Raw genomic sequence first — 21,234 nt, 5'->3', positions numbered from 1 at the left:
ATCAGGAATTTTCATTATTTGGGATTTTTTTTCACTATTATAAGTATAGCCATTAACATCTTTGAACATAAAACATTTTCTTCATTTTGGAGTGTTTCCTTAAAAAGAGGATCTCAGATGGGCCATTTGAAGGTTAGTAGACATAAACGTTTTAAAGCATTTGCCAAGCTTCTTTCCAGAAGAATCGTACTCCTGTATTTTGCCAGTAAAGGGTAAAAGATACCATTTACTGGCAAAGTACAGGAGTGCCTGGGTTACCACACTCGCATCACTAGCTTTTGATGACTTCATTGCGTCCTTGACAAGTGAACAGTTCTCATTGTTTTAATTTCATTTCTTTGATTATTAGTTAGTTGAATATTTGTCTATATATCTAGCTTCTTATAGTTTCCTTTCTTGTAAATAGTCTAAGAGTTTTAATTAAAGAGATACATTATTGTTAAATGTTAGAGTTTTCCCCATCATATTGTCTACAGAACATCAGTTCTAAAAAATGCTCCATTCAAAAAGAGTACCATAGGTGAGTAATACTGGGGTCAGGGAAAGGGGAAGCTGTGCCTCATTTTTGTTTCCTTAAAATTCTTGTAACATAGACTCTGAAAAGTCCTACAGTGGAGAAATCTATGTTACCCAGAAATTTACAACTTATTTGGCCCCATACCTTTTAATTCCTTGACAAATATTAACAACATTCTGAGATACCAGTGTTTCCTGGAACACACTTTGGGAAATGCTATTTTTTTAAGAAAAGGTAGAAATTGTGTGAATAATGGATAAATCTTTAAGTTAGATTTACTCATTGGCAAGTGTATTCCAGAGGCCACAGTAAATGGAAGAAATAACTAATAGAAATGGCTCCCTAGATCACTGTACTCATTCTGAAAGAATGCTTTAGGTATCAGGGAATTCCGTCATAAAAGAAGTGGTTTACTCTTTGATGAATGAGTTGAGGCCATCTTGGATCTGTTCATTGATTTCCAATTCATGGTTCACTTTTGTCAAACATTTGTTGTTGTTGTTTTTAATTTAAAACTGAAAGATGTCTTTAGTAAATAGAATTGTATAACATGTAGGCTCTTAACAGTCTTACAATTGGAACTTAACTCACATTTTTTTCCCCACCATATATAAGCTCCGGTCATTAAAAAAAAAAAAAAACAATTTACTAGACTTTTAAAAACATGTCTTGGGATATAGGAAATATTAGGTGGGTACAAACTATGCATAGGGGAGATAGGATTATTACTCTATAAAACTGGTGTACCAATCCTCTGGGCCTTTGCCCCAGTTAAGGGCCCTGCCTCTTGGAATGTTGGAAACTGAGATCAGTGATCTGTTCTAGTGGAGTCTGTTTCCCTTATATGAAAGACTCTGTTTATTGAATTTCTTCTGGTTAAAGAAATTATGACACAGAAGATAGATAGTCTGCTTGCAACTGGCTTGATTATTTGCAAGGTGTGCATTATCAGATTAGAACAGGTGGAAAGAGCTTTCATTTAAAAAAAAAAACAACAACCATTCTTCCCCAAGTCCAGAAGTCATTGAGAAAGTTGTCCAGGGTAGGTAGGCTTCAATTAAGGGCATGGGGAGTGACCATGATGGCTCAGCGTGGAGGACAGAGTCTAAGCTACATCATGAGGGTGTCTGTTTGAGTCACTGACACACAGTGATTATCAGGCCCTGAATAAGGCAATGATGACATCCCTGCAGAAGCGATGGCAGAGGGTGAGGAGGGCGTCTGATCCAGAGAGAGAGTGAGCAGTCTGTTTGAGGGTGTTGGAGGCTAAGCAATGAGGCAGTTATTTATGTGGGACAGTGGTGACAGTGGCTTGGCTTTATTTGGACACCAGATATCAGAACTTCTGTGGGACCTAGAGGAGGCACATGGGAAAGAGGACAGCAACAATGGCCCAGCACTGGGGTGATGGACCCTGGGGTAAGGAGGGCGTTTTTGTTGGTGGGAGATCCAGGGGAGGGGGGCAGATACTGGTGGCCTAGCACTGGATGTCAGTATTTGAGCAAAGTAAGAAGGCTATCTAGATGGAGAGGGAGGTAGGGACAGTGATAAAAGATTGCTTACATACAAGCAAGTCAATATATTAAGGAAATAAAGACAACATTTTTCACTTTGGCTAGAATATAGTTAAAATATATAAAGAGAAGAAACTAGAATTATTCCTGTGCTGGATTGAAATTAGAGTCATTGATGTGAACCCATGGCTTTCAGTATATGTGATAGATAAAGAAAATGGAGATGTAACTGTGTACTGTGGGTTGTGTGTGTGTGTGAGAGATATTCCTTGGCCCTATCCATTGAAAGGGTCTGGGGTCCACAGTACACAAGTATCAGTGAGCACCCCCATTTTTCCACTATATATGAGTAGCAATGAGCACACCCAAGTATCCACTACACACAAGTAGCAGTGAGCATACACCCAAGTACTGAAATCTTGGTTCCTAAATCCATTTTCTAGTCAAAGCTGTGGTTTCTTCAATAGTCATTATGGATGTGAGAGTTGCACCGTAAAGAAAGCTGAGTGCTGAAGAATTGATGCTTTTGAACTGTAGTGTTGGAGAAGACTCTTGAGAGTCCCTTGGACTGCAGGGAGATCCAACCAGTCCATCCTAAAGGAAATCAGTCCTGAATATTCATTGGAAGGACTGATGCTGAAGCTCTAATACTTTGGCCACCTGATGTGAAGAACTGACTCATTAGAAAAGACCCTGATGCTGGAAAACAGTCAGTGGGGTCACAAAGAGTCAGACACAGCTGAGCGACTGAATGGAAATCCATTTTCTACTGAAAGGAGCAGGGACTCCATGAAGAAATGTCTAATTCTTCTTATACTTGTGAAAAGTGTAAGATGAGTCTGGAATATCTTTTTGTGCCAAAAGTGAGGAGGTGCTCAAAACATTTTGGGGTAGGGTGGGGTCAAGATGGGAGAATAGGAGGATGTGGAATTCACCTATCCTCACAAGTACATCAATAATATATCTGCAAATGGAACTGTTCTCTGTTCTCACAGAGTACCTACTGAACGATAGCGGAAGTCTCTGGACACCTAAAAGCACAAGAAAAATCCCCACATAACCAAATAGGATGAAAGAAAGAAAAGAGGAAATAGGAAGGGAACAGCACCCCTTGCAGGGAGCTGAGGGATGAGGAGGCATTCCTACACTCAGAGAAACCCCTTCACTCTGGGGAAATCAGCTGGGACAAAGAAGGAACTTCAGAGGATCGGAGGGGAACCAGCAACCAGTCTGTGGAAGGTAGGCCAGAATGAGATCTGTGCAACACTGCATACCCCAGCCTGAGTTATGTGTCTGCCGGTGTGGAGGGAGGCTGGGTGCTGAAACGTGGGGGTTGGCGGGCAGACCTAGGGAAGGGACAGCTGTTAGCTTAGATACCAAGACTTGGCTCCACTCATTTTTTGCAGACTCCAGTGTTGGATACTCTAGGCCAAACAACCAGCGAGATAGGAACACAATCCCACCCACCAACAAACAGGGTGCTTAAAGTCATCGTAAGCTCACAGACACCCCAAAACACACCCCCCTAATGTAACCCTTACCATCAGAGTGTCAGGACTCAGCCCAGCCTACCGGAGCACAGGCACTGGTCCCTCCCACCAGGAAGCCTACACAAGCTCCTGGACCAACCTGACCCACTGGAGGCCAGAAACCAGAAGCAAGAGAAACTGTGACCCTACAGCCATCAGAAAGGAGACTGCAAGCACAGTAAGTTAGACAAATTGAGATAACAGAAAAAATATTGCAGATGAAGGAGCTAGGTAAAAACCCAAAGGACCAAGTAAATGAAGGGAGGAAATAGACAATCTAACTGAAAAAGAATTCAGAGTATATAATAAAGATGATCCAAGATCTCAGAAATAGAATAGAGGCATGGATCAACAAGATAACAAGGACCTAGAAGTAAACTAAAGAATAATCATGGATGAACAATGCAATAACTGAAATGAAAAATACACTGGAAGGAATCAATAACAGACTAACTGAGCAGAAGAATGGATAAATGAGCTGGAAGATAGAATGATGGAAATACTGCTGCTGAGCAGAATGAAGAAAAAAGAATGAAAAGAAATGAGGACAGTCTCAGAGACCTCTGTGACAACATTAAATGCAACAGCAGCATTTGATTTGTAGGGATTCCAGAAGAAGAAGAGAAACGGTCTGAGAAAATATTTGAAAATTAGAGTCAAAAACTTCCCTAACATGGGAAAGGAAATAGTCACTCAAGTCCAGGAACTGCAGAAAGTCTTATACAGGATAAATCCATGGGGGAACATGCTAGCAAAAATTAAATACAATGAAAATACATTGAAAAAGCAGCAAATAACATACAGGGCGATTCCCCATAAGATTTTTTAGCAGAAACTATGCAGGCCAGACGGAGAAGGCAATGACACCCCACTCCAGTACTCTTGCCTGGAAAATCCCATGGACGGCGGAGCCTGGTGGGCTGCAGTCCATGGGGTCGCTAAGAGTCGGACACGACTGAGTGACTTCACTTTCACTTTTCACTTTCATGCATTGGAGAGGGAAATGCAACCCACTCCAGTGTTCTTGCCTGGAGAATCCCAGGGACGGCGGAGCCTGGTGGGCTGCCGTCTATGGGGTCGCACAGAGTCGGACTCAACTGAAGCGACTTAGCAGCAGCAGCAGCATGCAGGCCAGAAGGAGTGGAAGGCTATATTTAAAATGACAAAAGGAAAGACCTACTACCAAGATTTCCCTGGTAGCTCAGCTGGTAAAGAATATACTTGCAATGCAGGAGACCCTGGTTTGATTCCTGGGTTAAAAGATCCTCTGGAGAAGGGATAGGCTACCCACTCCAGCATTCTTAGGCTTCTCTGGTGGCTCAGTCAGTAAAGAATCCACCTGCAATGTGGCCTGGGTTGGGAAGACCCTCTGGAGGAGGGCATAGCAATCCACTCCAGTATCCTTGCCTGGAGGATCCCCATGGACAAAGGAGCCTGGCAGACTGCAGTCCATGGGGTCACAGAAAGTCAGACATGACTGAGTGACTAAACACACAGCAAGATTACTCTACCCAGTAAGGATCTCCATTCAGATTTGATGGAGAAATGAAAAACTGTACAGATAAGCAAAAGCTAAGAGAATTCAGCACACCAAACCAGCTTTATAATACGTGCTAAAGGACCTTCTTTAAGAGGGAAATATAAGAGAAAAAAAAACTCTACAAAACACAACCAAAATAATTAAGAAAATGGCAGTAGGAACATATGTATAGATAAATACCTTAAATGTAAATGTTTTAAATGCTCCAACCAAAAGACAGAGTCTGGCTGAATGGATAAAAGGACATGAACTATATATATATATGCAGTCTACAAGAGACTGTACTTCAGAGCTAGGGACACATGTAGAGTGAAAGTAGGAGGATGGAAAAAGATACCATATGCAAATAGAAGTCAAAAGAAAGCTGGAGTAACAATACTCATATCAGACAAAATAGAATTTAAAATAAAGACTCTTACAAGAGACAAGGCAGGACACTACATAATGATCAAGGGATCAATCCAAAAAGAAGATATAACCATTTTAAATATTTGTGCACCAAACATAGGAACACCTCAATATATAAGACAAACACTAACAGACATAAAAGGGGAAATCGACTGTAACAATAACTGTGGTGGAGTTTAACACCCTACCTACAGCAATGGACAAATCATCCAGACAGAAAATTCATACGGAAACAGAAGCTTTTAATGATACATTAGGCCAGATAGACTTAATTGATATTTATAGACATTCCATCCAAAAGCTGCAGAATATAGTTTCTTCTCAAGTGCTCACAGAACATTCTCCAGGATAGATAACATCTTAGGTCACAAACTAAGCCTTGGGAAAAAAATTTTTTTTTAATTTATTTTACTATAAAGCCTCAGTAAATTTAATAAAATTGAAATCATATCAAGCATGACCACAACCCTGTGAGATTAGAAATCAGGTTTAAGGCTTCCCTTGTGGCTCAGCTGGTAAAGAATCGGCCTGCAATATTGGAGATCTGGGTTCGATCCCTGGGTTGGGAAGATCCCCTGGAGAAGGGAACTGGGGTATTCAGTATTCAATACTCCAGTATTCTGACCTGGAGAATTCCATGGACTGTATAGCCCAGGGGGTAAGAAAGAGTCGGACACGACTGAGCGACTGTCACACTTGCATAGGAAAAAAAAAGACCCGTGAAAAACACAAACACATGGAGGCTGAACAGCATGCTACTAGATAACCAGTGGATCCCTGAAGACATCAGAGAGGACATTAAAAAAATGCTTAGAAACAAATGGTAATGAAAACACCACCCAAAACCTGTGGGATGCAGCAGAAGCAGTTCTAAGAGGGAAGTGTATAGCAATACAGTTCCACCAAAAAAACAAAAAAGGAAAATCTTGAACAACCTAGGGTTATACCTAAAGCAGCTGGAGAAAGAAAAACAAAAAGCCCTCAAAGTTAATAGAAGGAAAGGAATCATAAAGATCAGAGCAGAAATAAATGAAATGGAAAAGAAGAAAACGATAGCAACAATCAGTGAAACTAAACACTGTTTCTTTGAGACGATAAATAAAATTAATAAACCTTTAGCCAGACTCATCAAGAATAAAAGGCAAAGGACTCAAATCAGTAAAACTAGAAATGAAAAAAATTACAGTTGACACTGCAGAAATACAAAGGATCGTAAGAGACTACTACAAGCAACTATATGCCAATAAAATGGACTACCTGGAAGAAAGGGACAAACCTTCCAAGACTAAACCAGGAAGAAATAGAAAATATGAGTAGTCTAATCACAAGTAATGAAATTGAAACTGTGATTAAAAATCTTCCAACAAGCAGAAGTCTGGGACCCGATGGCTCCACAGGTAAATCCTATCAAATATTTCAGTTCAGTTCAGTCGCTCAGTCGTGTCCGACTCTTTGCGACCCCATGAATCGCAGCACGCCAGGCCTCCCTGTCCATCACCAACTCCCGGAGTTTACTCAAACTCATGTCCATCGAGTCGGTGATGCCATCCAGCCATCTCATCCTCTGTCATCCCCTTCTCCTCCTGCCCCCAATCCTTCCCAGCATCAGGGTCTTCTCCAATGAGTCAGCTCTTCACATGAGGTGGCCAAAGTATCGGAGTTTCAGCTTCAGCATCAGTCCTTTCAGTAAATATTTATTTAGAGAAGAGCTAATACCTTCTCTAACTTCTGGAAAATTACAGAAGGAGGGACACTCCCAGGCTTACTCTGCAAGGCCACCATCAATCACCCTGATACCCAAACCAGACAAAGATATCACAAAAAAAGAAAATTACCGGCCAATATCACCAAGAAACACAGATGCAAAAATCCTCCACAAAATATTAGCAAACCACCAATGCACCATGATCAAGTGGAATTTATCCCAGAGATGCAAGAATTCTTCAATACATGCAAATCAGTTAAGTGATACACCATAATAACAGACTGAAAAATAAAAACCACATGACCATCTCAATAGATGCAGAAAAAGCTTTTTACAAAATTCAACACACGTTTATGATAAAAACTCTCCAGAAAGAGGGCATAAAAGGAACCTACCTACCTTAAAGGCCATATAAGACAAACCCACAGCAACCATCGTTCTCAGTGGGGAAAAGTTGAAAGCGTTTCTTAAGATCAGAAACAAGACAAGGGTATCCACTCTCATCACTCTTATTCAACATAGTTTTGGAAGTCCTACCGTGGCAATCAGAGAAGAAAAAGTAATCTTAAAAAGGAACCCAACTGGAAAAGAAGTAGTAAAACTGTCACTGTTTGCAGATGGCACGATACTATACATAGAGAATCCTAAAGATGCCACCAGAAAACTACTAGAGCTAATCAATCAATTTGGTAAAGTTGCAGGATAAAAAATTAATACACAGAAATCTCTTGCATCCCTATACACTAACAGGATCAGAAAGAGAAATTAAGGCGACAACCCCATTTATCATTGCAACAAAAAGAATAAAAGACCTAGGAATAAACCTACCTAAGGAGGCAAAAGACTGTACCTAGAAAACTTAAGACGCTGATGAAAGAAGTCAAAGATGACACAAATGGAGAGATATACCATGTTCTTGGATTAGAAGACTTAATATTATGAAAAAGACTCTTCTACCCAAAGCAATCTATAGATTCAGTGCAATCCCTATCAAATGACCTGTGGCATTTTCCACAGAATAAGAACAAAATTTTTTACAATTTGTATGGAAACAAAAGAGATCCCAAATAGCCAAAGTGATCTGGAGAAAGAAAAATGGAGCTAGAGGAATGAGGCTCCCTGACTTCAGACCTTACTACAAAGCTACAGTAATCAAGGCAGCATGATACTGGAACAAAAGCAGAATTATAGATCAATGGAGCAGGATAGAAAGCTCAGAGGTAAACCCATACTCCTGTGGTCACCTAGTCTATGACATCGGGGGCAAGGAAATACAGGGGGTAAAAGACAGTCTTTCGAATAAGTGATGCTGGGAAAACTGGACAGCTTCATGTTAAAGAATGTGTTAGAACACTCCCTAACACCATACACAAAAATAAACTCAAAATGGATTAAAGACCTAAATATAATGCTGGACACTCTTAGAGGAAAACATAGGCAGGGCACTCTTCGGCACTCTTTGACATAAATCACAGCAAGATCTTTTTTTGACCCACCTCCTAGAATAATGTAAATGAAAATAAAAATAAACAAATGGGACCGAATTAAACTTAAAAGCTTTTGCACAGCAAAGGAAATCATAAACAAGATTAAAAGACCACCCTCAGAATGGGGGGAAATGTTTGCAAATAAAGCAGCTGATAAGGGATTTATCTTCAAAATATACAAACAGTTTATGCAGCTAAGTATTAAAAAACCAAACAGCCCAATAGAAAAAAATAGGCTGAAGACCTAAATAGACATTTCTCCAAAGAAGACATTAAGATGGCCAACAAACACATGAAAAGATGCTCAGCATCACTAATTATTAGAGAAATGAATGACAATCAAATCAAATGAATGCCAATGAGGTATCACCTCATACTGGTCAGAATAACCATCGTCTGAAAATCTACAGGGATTTCCCTGGTGGTCCAGTGGCTAAGACTCCTTGCTCCCAGTGCAGGGGACCTGGGTTTGATCCCTGGTCAGGGAACTAGATCCTGCTTGCTGCAACTAAGACCCAGTACAGCTGAATAAATGAAATATTTTTTTAAAAAATCTACACGCAGTAGATGCTGGAGAGGTTGTGGAGAAAGGGAAATTCTCCCACACTGTTGTTGGGAATGTAAGTTGGTATAGCCACCATGGAGAACAGTATGTGCTCGGTCGTGTTCAATTCTTTGCGGCCCCATGAACTGTAGCCCACCAGGTGCTTCTGTCTGTGGAATTTTCCAGGCAAGAATACTGGAGCGGGCTGCCATTTCCTGCTTCAGGGGATAGTTCTGACCCAGGGATTGAACCCATGTCTCTTGCATCTTCTGCGTTGGCAGATGGATTCATTACCACTAGCGCCACCTGGGAAACCCATGGAGAACAGTATGGAGTTTCATTAAAATACTAAAAATAGAACTACCATATGACCCAGCAATTCCATTCTTGGGCATATACCCAGAGGAAGCCATACTTGAAAAAGATACATGCACCCCAGTGTTCATTGTAGCACTATTTACAATAGCCAGGACATGAAAACAACCCAAATGTCCATCAGCAGAGGTATAGATGAAGATGTCATACATGTATACAGTGGAATATTGCTCAGCCATAAAAAGGAGTGAAATTGTGTCATTTGCAGAGACGTGAATGGATCTAGATACTTATTTCATGCAGAGTGAAATAAGTCAGAAAGAAAAACAAATATGTAATATTGCTTGTATGTGAAATCTAGAAAAATGGTACAGATGAACTTATTTGTAAAGCAGAAATAGAGACACAGTTGTAGAGAACAAACATCTGGATACCAATGCAGGGAAGGGAGGGTGAGATGAACTGGGTGATTGGGGTTGATAACTATACACTCTCTGCAGAAGGTAGATAACTAATGAGAACCTACTGCACAGGGACCTGACTCAGTGCTCTGTGTGACCTAAACGGGACGGAACATAAAAAATAGGGGCTATGTGTATACATACAACTGATTCACTTGCTAACTCACACAACATTGTAAAGCAACCATAATACTCCAATAAAAATTAATTTAAAAATACAAATAAAAAACTTTGTATACTATTGCCCAAAAATAAATAAATAAAGCTGAGCCAGAGGAATAATTGGTTAAAGACATAGAGTGAAATTGCAGTTCAAAATTTGTTGATCATGTTGGTCATAGAGAACTCACTGAATAAAGTTCCTTTTTTTTTTTTTTCTGCTTTGTGGAAATTATTTATCTTCTCTACTCTGCAGTCCTGCTTCCTTATTTAATTGTTCATGATGTTAGAGTCACTACTTTGTTTCAAACAGTAATAAAGTGAAAAATTATAAGAAATTAAAATCTAAAAAAATGATGTAAAAACGCCAGAAAGACACAAAAGTGAGTTTGAAGGAGCAAAGGATTTCCACTGGTCATATCTGGGACAATCTGAGCATCAGAACAAATAATGATACCAAAGGATTATAACCCATTGAATAAAACAGGAGACCTTGTGTGCATACTAATATAAATAAGTAAATAGATAAATTAAAAGGGGAATGTGTTATTTAGACAAAGTATTGCTTCACAAAGTGCTTACTCAACACAGAGGGAGAATGAGTGATCTTATAGAGGAGACATCAGATGAATTAATCAAATGATTAAAGTGAGCCTCAGCAGAAATGGGATAAATTGCAATCTGAATCAGTAGAAAACATCAGACAAGTGAGCATTATTGTACAAAGTGATTGGTTTCACTGTCAAGTTCTTACAAATGTAGGAACTGTTCTGACTGATGGAAACTAGAGTCGCAGCAACTGAAGGCAGCACTTGTTTCTGAACTGGATTATTTTGCTACTAAAGACATTATTGGCACAATTGGCAACATTTGGTAGGACCTGAGGATTAGATGATAATGTTGTTTCAGTGTTAATTTCCTGATTGTGGTTATGTAGGAGAATATCCTTGGTGTTTATGGATGACAGGGCATAATATTGGTAATCCACCCTCAAATAGAAAGTAAAGATTTTCTTTTTTTTCGTAGTGTCCTAAAATTCTTCTGTTTAAGTTTGAGATTGTTTCAAAGCAAAATTAAACTTGTGTGCCTGCACATGTTCATTCCTACCCTCTGAGAAATTTGAGTAATTTATGAATTCAGATTGAAAACATGATTTTAATCTGGGCTTATCCTCTTTTTCCTCTCCTTTAAATTCACTAATAAAGACAGCTGTGAACAGCAGCGAGGGCTCTGGGTTTGAACACAGAAAACCTGTTGTTAGCTTCTGGCTGTGCAGTTCCCAGCTGGCTGATGTGAGCCAAGTTGCTTTACCCTTCGGAGCCTTGGTTTTCAGTCTGTAAAGTGAGGTAGTTGTGAGGCTGAAAGCAGCTACCAAATGGGTACAAATGTAAGTTTATTACTATTTCATCAGCGTAGGGATTTCCGCAGGGTGGGAGAAATAGCTTTGGGATGATTCTGTAAGCAATGTTCTTTTGAGCATTTTAAAGGTGAATCTGTTTTCAGTCGAATAATTTGTACTGCTTTATGTTTCATCCTGTGGCTCGATTTCACTAATTAAAATGCACAGCCACCATCCTCTATTGCATGCTGTTGTAGTAGTTCATTTTTAACTTTCCATAATTGGAGGCTGCTGTGTGTATCTGGTGAACACTCAATAAAATTAATTGAGGGTAATGATGATAAAGACAAGATCTATAGTGTCATCGTTATTTCTCCCTACCACCCCCGCCCTGTAAGCTGGGATTGTTTGCATTTAAAAGTTGTTGCTATGGAGTTGAGAGGATAGATTTGCTGAGAGCTTATGGTATATGATCCATAAAAGGCGGTCATGGTAGGTGTCTCACTGAGTAGAAAATGTCAAACTTGGTGTGGGAGGATCTATTTGGTTCTTTTATTGAGCCATAAGCACTGTCTTTTGTCCAACTCTACTTGAATATCAAACCTATTTCTGTTGTGGGGCCAGCACCTCCCCAGCCCCCTCAGTCATGAGGGCCCATAGTTCACTGTGTGCCCAGACCTCCCTGCAGGTCTCTGACTAAGGGCTCAGTCTTGCCTTTGTTACTTAAGCCTTTTATTTCTTTCAGGAGAGTCAGTGGAATGAGCTTCTCGAAACTCTGTACAAACTTCCTATCCCTGACCCAGGAGTGTCTGTTCATCTCAGCGTGGTAAGTGGGGGCAGAATATTAGCAATCACTGAGAACCATTCCATTATTAACAATAAGAAAAAGTCAAATGAGATTGTCTTTTTGTCATATGTACCTTCCCCACCCCCAAATACTCTGAGATCTCAAGACAGGCCAGGGAGTTGTATTTCTTTCTTTCTCTAGGATTTCATGAGAGAGGGTTCCCAAATGCCCCCATGCTCCTCTCTTCCTGGCTGTCACTCCATCACTAGCATCTCCTGGATGACAGGTGCTGGGCTTGGAATGGGACAGCCGACCCTTGCCTCCTCAACCCCTGTCCTGGGGCTCCCTGCCTCATGCTTCGCCCCCTCCACCGTGCCCCCGCATAACACTGCTGTGTCTGTGCCTTTGCTGAAGCCCATCCTGCTTCCCCAGACCTTCAATACCACCTTTCCCCTGTTTAACACAGGGTAACCCATACTCATCCTTCAGAAGTCAACTCAAATTTTTATTCCAGCGAAATCCCCCCCTCACACCCCCGAAAGCTTAGGTAAGGTTTTCTTTTTTTGTCCCAAGCATCTTGTACACTTTGCAGTACTTAGTCACAACACTTTGGAACAACCTGTTTTCCTGTCTCCCCCACTGGACTGAACGCCCACTCTTGAGGATGGGAATGGAGTCTGCCTAGCACAATTCCTGGCCAGATTGTTTCCTTGAACTCTCTTATAGACCACGTGCTTATAGACCTCTCACATAGACCACGTGCTATGTGGTCTGGGTAGAAAAGCCTCTGGATTATAAATTGGGAGATTTCAACCCCCAAGTCATAGTTTTGCCAATGACCTGAGTGATCTTAATCAAAACCTTTAACCTCATGGACCTCAATTTCCTCATCTATCAGATAAGGTGTCAGATAAGAAGGCGTTTTTTCTTTCTTTCTTTTTTTTTGCATATTTTAGTTACTGCAATTCTCTGGGTCAAATGCTAGTCACGACCTTCTTCAGAATTCTCAGATGGACACTCTGGCCAGCTATTGATCATCCAGGGGCTATTTTCCCCAATGTTGTGGGGTCTGAATGTTTAAAAAGTTTGGTCTTTCAGCTTCACTAGAAGCAGGTACAGTGTTGATAGTCAGTGGTAATTATCTCAGTATTTGCCCTCTTAAAGAAAATGAACATGGAAAGGTTTTTTATGATGATCACATTGAAAGCAATATTACTGCCAATAACTAATAATACATCTACTATATACCAAGTTCATAATTTATGCCAAGTATGTATCTCTAATGTTTAAAACAACTCTGAAAATAGATATTGGCCTTCTTATTTCATAGTTAAGACTTAGAGAGGAAAAGATACTTGCCCATCCAAGGTCGTATGGTTAATCAGTGAGATTGGGGCTTTTAAACCCAAGCCTATGTTTTTTCCCACTAGGCCATGAATGTTGAAAGAAAGGAAGGAAAGAAGGAACTGGTAGAGGCTTTTGCTCATTGTAATGGAGCAGAGGAGGGAAAGAAGTCTTTTCCAAGAAATATTTTGTAAGGAAGAATATCTGAAAAAGATGAAGAAATGAGCTTTAAACCTGCCCCACTCCTTGCTGCATAGCTAAGCAACCTTGCCTTTGTCTCTGTCCCTTTTCCTAAGCAGCTTGATCTCACTACTTCAGTCTGTAATGACATCTGACAGGTAGCTGGGGAGTAGCCGGGCTGGGTCACCAGCTGCTGGGGAGGAAGGGCCTCTCCTTCCCCTGAGTGGCTGCCAGGCCTCAAGGACAAGCCATTGCCAGGGCAGGAAGAACTGTTGGAAGGTGCAGCTGTTTCATGCCAGTGGTTTCTAGGAATGTTTCTGACCTCCTCTGGTCTCAGCATTTCATGGGCGATGGAGCAAGACAGAATCTCAAAGGACAGCCTGGGGACTACTTGGTTTTGGGATTGCATGGGCCCACTATTTACAATCTGTTGCATTTGTAAAGGCAGATATTTTCTTTTTCCTGTTCACAAGGAATTCCTCTCTATGTGTTTCATTTCTGAAGAGTTAGTCTCATCTAGATTATAAAGCCTAGCCTGAAAAGATGATAAAATGACAGTCTTGGACTTTTTGTCTTTAGTCACAAGAGAGTGTTTCTATGTGTCTGCTGTAGGTGATTGAGAAAAATTGGAATATAAACTAACAATTGAGAATGGTGATAATAATTTTCTATTAAAATACCATTGATGGAATGCTAGATACGTCACATATAAAACATTTATTCTTCACAACAGTTGTTCTGAACAGTTCCCATTTACAGGTTAAAAAAAAAATAGCTTCTGAGCTATTAAGTGGAATTGCCTATGATCACATAACTATTAAGTGGCTGATTCTGCAGTTCCAGTCCTTTCTCCCTCACTGTGCTAATCCTTATTCAGTGACTTCATCACCATGTGGACTGCCATTACTGAACATTTCCTGGGACTGCCTTCTGGCATTTGGTATAAAATTTGGCATCTCATGGCGTCGAATTTAACCTTGTATTTTACTTTTACTATTTTAATCTTTGTTCTTGAGTTGACTTAATTAGTTTCCCATAATGAATATGCTACATGATCTCTACTGTATTACTTTTATTATTATTATTATTTTTAATTGAAGGATAATTTCTTTATTGTGTTGGTTTTTACCAAATATCAACATGAATCAGACATAGGTTTACCTATGTCCCCTCTATTGTAATCCTTAATTTATAATGTTTTGACACAAAGACACAGATTTTGGTATGATGCACTACAAAGGGTGTTTTCTTAAGTTATCTTTTAATATTTGTTGCTTTTTACTTTTTAGTTTATTTAATTCAAATAGCTTTAGCTATAATTTGCTCATAAAAAGCACAGGTATAACAATCGTTATCATGGAAAGAACATAGCTCTAGTTATGCAAACCTGGTTTCAGTCCTAGTTCTGTCACCAACTGGCTGTATGACCTTAAGTCACTTTACTTCTCTAAGCCTTAATTTACCCATTTGTAATATGGAGATAATTCCTTAACTTTTCCTATGGAAATTAGAGATACTGTTTATAAAGTAACTGGTGGTACTTTATACATGGAAGGTAAGGCCTTCCGTGTAGCAGATGTTCGTAAATATCTGCCAAATGTTAGAAAAATAGCTTATAATGTTATTGTTGGCCTTTTTGTTATTGGAAGCCTTTGATTTTAGGAAGCCTGTGCAACTCATTTTTCCAGAGACTTACTTATTTTGTAGTTATCCAAGAATGGGGGGTGGGAACTTCCTGAAATGTCACTTGGGGGTCTAGGTTTGAACTTAGGCCATGGCTAAACTGACATTCTCTGTATGTGACCTTTCCTGGCCTTTGCACAATCCCTTCTTTAATTGGCCAGCACCAAGCTCCTTCCATTCCTGCTTGCCATTGTTCTCTGAGTCTTTAGTAGCACGGAGGAGGTGTCATCAGTTCATCCTATTTTCATTTAACTCAGAGACACATGCTTGTTACATGCATGGAGATGTCTCCTTAAAAGTTCTCTGAACAGGTCAGGGTTTCAACTCCACTGTTTCAGCTCCCTTCACTGGAATTTGCGCTGGAAGTCAGGAGGCTTACTTGGAGAGCACGCATAGTTGAGAGACATTCTCCACTGTTAGCCATCTAGTGTCTCAGTGCAGCAGTCCCTCCACTGGAGCTGTCCTTAACATCGCTTGGGCCTTTGGGACAGATTTGGCCTACAGTTTATAGATGAGTATAATCTCAGATGCTGAAATTAAGTTGCAGGTTTGGTTGGTAAAGACCATTCATGAGTAAACGTAGTGATATTTGGTCCCTAGAGCCCACATGCCTCAATGAACAATAAATTATGAAGTCTGCAGCTTTCATGTGTTCAGTAGCCTGAAAATGTCATGTGAGAAATTAGCCTTTAACTTCTTTGAACTGTTCTTTTGTATTTCCCAAAGATGTTCCTCTCCCATGGAAAAGAACTCCATCTACCAAATGGTGATTTAATGTATCTGGCTTTAATCCAGTATTATCCAAAGAAAATATTCCTTAGACTATTCTCTATGAGTGAAATGCTTGTTTCTTTAGTTGAGTGAGGAATTATCTTCATATCATTTACCTGTTTTCTGAATAATGTGCTTGTTGCATACTTTTACAAGAATAAATGCCTTTTGTTTTTCTTTCCAGCATTCTTATTTTACTGTGCCTGATACCAGAGAACTTCCCAGCATCCCTGAGAATGTAAGTACTTGGGCAGATGTGAATTAAATTTTTATTCTTCATTTTTTACTAATTTTCAAAGAAAATAAAGGGATATATTTTCCTACTATAAAAATAATACATTATAAAAGCAAAACCATATAGAGAATATAGAAGTATGAAGACAAGGAATAATCATTATTCATACTTTGCAAAGTACTCACCTATTAACATATTGGTGTCTCATTGTAGTCTTTTTAGAATGTATTATTTACATAGTTAGAATTACCTCTTATTATATAATGGCATTTTGCCATTTCATTCATAATCATTTTTTTTGACTGCATAATATTCAATTTGCTGTGTCATTTACTTAGCTATTTCCTTGCTGTTGTGAATTGAGTTGGTTTTACTTTTTCTTGTAAATAAAATACTTTTATATAAAGAACTTCTCATATGAAGATTTCTTTATTAGGGTATATATACTGAAGTAGAATTGTGCTCCTACTACATTTTTTTATTCACTTTTAAGAAAGTAAAGGATTTTTGGATAAAAGTGTGAGGACCCCCACCCCCGTCTCTTAAAAACTTAGCAGTGAACTTGAGCCTGAGACAGCAGAGGGTAATATCTGCCCCCTGAACAAGCTGAATCACATATCTAGTCTAGTCTTAAGACATATTTCAAAATATTTTACTTGAACTGTACATAGTACTATGTAGAGTTAAATACAGAACCACCACCACGAAGGCACTTGATTACTTTTTTAAGTTGTGGCAAAATATACATAACATAAAACTTACTGTTTTAATCCTTTTTTAATCCTCTTTTAAATGTATAATTTCATTGGTGAACACATTTACATTATTGTGCAAGTGTCACCAACATCTATATCCAGAATTTTTTCATCGTTCCCAGCTGAAGCCAACTCTTTAAACAATTCATTTCCCTTCTCCTTCCATCACCTGGCAACCACTATTCTGACTGTATGAATTTGGCTATTCTAGACACCTCATTTAAGGAGAATCATATAATGTTTGTCCTTTTGTGTTTGGTTTATTTCACTTAGCATAATGCATTTGTGGCTCATCCATGCTGTAGCGTGTCAGAATTTCCTTCTTTTTTAAGGCTGAATAATATTTCAAGAAGTGGTAGAATTAGAATTCAAACATTAATCTTTTTGATACCAGAAAATGAATTCTCATATACTTTGCTACCCTTTGAGCCCATAATTTAACCTTTTATCTCCCTCAAAATTTCATTGAAATGACAGAAGAACTATAAAATTAAGGAGAAAAATGTCCACTTAATGGCAGAAGAAGCCACCAGGAACTAGAAAATTTGAAGAATTTCTGCAATTTAAAGGAGATGATTATTGAGCAGTCAATAAGGTATAGACAGTGAAGAAAACCCCCTAAACTGGAAAAGTCTCATAGAAAGAGCAGAAACCAGGGATGTGATCTGGAACATTTATAAAAATTGATTATGTGCTAGATTGCACTGATGAATTCAAAATAGGAAAACTGAGATTTTCATAGGCCACTGTCTTTTATTACAATGAAATAAAACTAGAAATTAAATATTCATCTACTTGAAGGAATGGTTGAGTCACAGAGGAGAAAACATTGAAATTGGCTATTATTTAGATATTAATGATCATATCAAAATCTTTCCTTTTGGACCAGTCAGTTTTCTCTTGCCAATAGTGTAAGCTTTATTACTGGTGTTCTGGAAGCTGAGTGGGGTGGTAGCTTATAGGATATGAACATTTAGCATGTATACTTTAAGCACCCCTCCTATTTTTGTTTAATTATTTATCCCCTGTCCTCAGCTATACCTAGTGTCCCCAAGTCTTTCTGGTTACCAGAAAGTAAACATTTATTTCTCAGGAAGGGTGCCAAAATGCTAGTTGACTAGCTGAGTGAGCTGGGAGAGGAGAGTCTTGGGATTGAATACTCTTATTTTTATTGGCACCCTTCCCTCAGCCTTTAGAGGTGCTGGATGTCTCCAATTCCTGAACTTTTCTGGAGTTCTGTGATGTGAGTTGGGCTGGATGCTTGCTGTCCTCTTCCCTGGTCCCAGCCTTTTCTGGGCTGCCAACTCAGTCTTCTCTAGTTTCTCAACCTTGACTGATACTCTTGATACCCTGGACCAGATCATTCTTTGCTGTTTAGGGTTGTCTTGTATGTTGCAGGGTGTTCAACAGCATCCCTGGGCTCTGTCCACTGTAAGATGGTACCACCATCCCCAGCTGTGACAACTAAGAATGTCTCCAGACACTGCTAAAAGTTCACTGGGGGTGAATGACCCAGGTTGAGAACCATTTCTTTAGTAACATCTGGCTTCCAAAAAATTTGACATCTCTCTTCCATTACTCTCTTTTCTCCTGTTCTTTGAGGTTTATGCCTTTCAAAATTATATCATTGTGACTTTTCCTGGCTGAGGGCTGAGAGTTGCATGGTATCAGGAGATAGAAAAGCAAATACATGTGTTAAATCCATGGAAATGCCCACATGTTTTAACTATATGCTTCACCTATTAACAGACATTTAGATTGTTTCTAATGTTCTGCTATTGTAAATAATGTTATAATAACAGTCATTGCCTAAGTTAAATTCATTTTTTAATTTTAAGGACTGAGAATTCCTTAAGAACTGTAAGGTACCTGAAAGTCCTGGTAATTTCTCAATTTTCAAAACCACAATTGCTGAGATTAGAAATAATGTAGGAAAAAAAACTTCATCTTCTTCTTAGCCCCACCTCCAATTCCTTTTCGCACTGCACTGTATGCCACCTCCCCTGCCCCCACCATTTAAAAAAAAAAAATTTGCATTCCCTCTGCTGATTTTGCCACTAATGAACCAATTCCCTGCGTATGACCCATTGTCCTCTAAATCCTCCTTTGCAAACCAGTAAAAGACTGGCCTTGTTTGTTTCTAAGCAGGAATAATAAAAACAATCTGCCAGCCTCCTAACATACATGGTTCCATTTAAATCCTTACAGCTACTCTGTGAGAGGTAGACGTGAGCCTCATTTTACATGTGGGGACCCAGGACTCACAGGCCTGAGGTTAGAGCCCAAGGTCTGCTTCCAAATGGGGTGTAGTGACCCAGGTTTGTAAGGAACCAAAGCACTTTGTTTCCATTATATCCCCCTGCCTCCATATAGTTGACTTTTGATATTTATGAGGAAAAAGGAAAAGAAATGATTTTTCCTATTTCAAGTATGAAATGAAGCAGGAAAGCTTTTCCTCTAAGGAGAATCTGAACTTTTGTAGGACCAATTTGTGTGATTTTTGACATAGACTCACTATTGAGCTCTAGCCATGTTGAAATTTGCATTTTACTCTCTTGGTGATTTTTCAAGGATTAATTTAAAATGACTAAATTGCTGCATTGCAAATTGAAACAAGCAATAACGAAGGAATTGTTAATATGATGTAGTCTGCTAGTGGAAAGAACATGAGTTTTGGAGACAGCCAGACACTGGGCTCTACCACTCTGGGGACCTTGAGATACTTATATTCTCTAGGCTCCTCATCTAATAAAGGAAAATGGGAGGAACAAATGAAGTATTACATGTAAAGTTCCCAGTTCAATGCCTGGTGCAACTGAGGTACTGCTTTTGATGATCCTTTCTTTCCCTTCATCCTTTGGCTCTCCTCTAATTCTAGCCTTAACCTCTCGAGTTGCGGTGGAGGGCTAGGGTGCATTACTTCTTGGAGCTTGTCTTTTCTTGGTTTTTGCTGACATTCCTGGCTGTGAAGATCAACACTTCTCATGGAGTGTATGTTTGGCTACGAAAGGCTCTTAGCAGCCACCGTTGACTGGAAATGGTACAAGGAATGGAGTCCAGGACTCTCGTGCCTGTCATGTGGAAGGTGTTGTATATACTATATGATTATCTCCTCTTAGGAACATACTGAACTAAGAGAACAAGTAAAGAAAAGGGCAAAAGGTTTGGGGTATGAAACTTGATTCTGTCACCAGATAATCATATTCTTTGGACGATTTCAGGGCAGGGTTAACATGAGAGACAGAGGAGGTAGTACTGGTTGAACACCCACCATGGATCAGATGAGGTACTATTAATGTTTGTTATATCATGACATCTTCACAGCCACCTTACAGTGTGGTTGTTATCCCTACTCTGAAGAGGAAATGAAGCCCAGAGATGTAAAGTAACTTGCCCCTAGCCCCCCAGCCAGTCACATTTGGGTAAGTCTGATTTTAGCACCAAGGGCTGCTGGGTCCTGGCCCTCCACTCCACGGCTCCCAGTACCTTCCTAAGAAATCACTCATCCTATGTGTAAATTATATAATTAATTGTGTGACTATGTGTTTAATTTCTCCTTCCATATGGACAGGGGTCAGTATTTTTTCAGCACTGAATCTCCATAATTAACACTGTACCTAGAACAGAGTAGATATTCAGTGTACATTTATGAAATGATAGAATGAATGAATTAGCAATGCAGTCACTCTCTGGAGAAGAAAAAATAACAGTTCCTTTCACTTGGCTTTTGGGCCAGTGAGTCTGCAAGATGTTAATGAAAAGCAAATGTAGAAAATTAATTCTTTCCATTTTCAGATGCCTGTTGAAGTTAATTCTCATTATTTCTTCAGTTTCTGTGTAAAAATATTTTCTTCCTTTTCACTGAAAAACTATCACTGTGTAATTGCTCTTCAGGGTTTTTTCTGTCTATCAAGATAACACATGTAGGAGTGAATTTTATACAGGCAGTAATTAAATGAGC

General features: G+C 39.3%; 1 protein-coding gene across 8 annotated transcripts in view; it reads left to right on the top strand.

Annotated features, from left to right (window-relative positions):
- Positions 1-21,234, top strand: part of DENND1A (DENN domain containing 1A) — a 520,849-nt gene that overhangs the window by 248,902 nt on the left and 250,713 nt on the right. For all 8 annotated transcript variants that reach the window (XM_043469511.1, XM_043469514.1, XM_043469510.1 and 5 more), the window contains 2 exons: positions 12,264-12,344; positions 16,468-16,521. In XM_043469511.1, coding sequence (XP_043325446.1) covers positions 12,264-12,344; positions 16,468-16,521 — 135 coding nt within the window. The remainder of the gene's footprint in view (positions 1-12,263; positions 12,345-16,467; positions 16,522-21,234) is intronic.

Source organism: Cervus canadensis, chromosome 5 (genome assembly GCF_019320065.1).
Source record: "Cervus canadensis isolate Bull #8, Minnesota chromosome 5, ASM1932006v1, whole genome shotgun sequence".
Taxonomy (NCBI): Eukaryota; Metazoa; Chordata; class Mammalia; order Artiodactyla; family Cervidae; genus Cervus; species Cervus canadensis.
The sequence above is the reverse complement of the archived record's forward strand: the minus strand, read 5'-3'. Positions and strand labels throughout refer to the sequence as shown.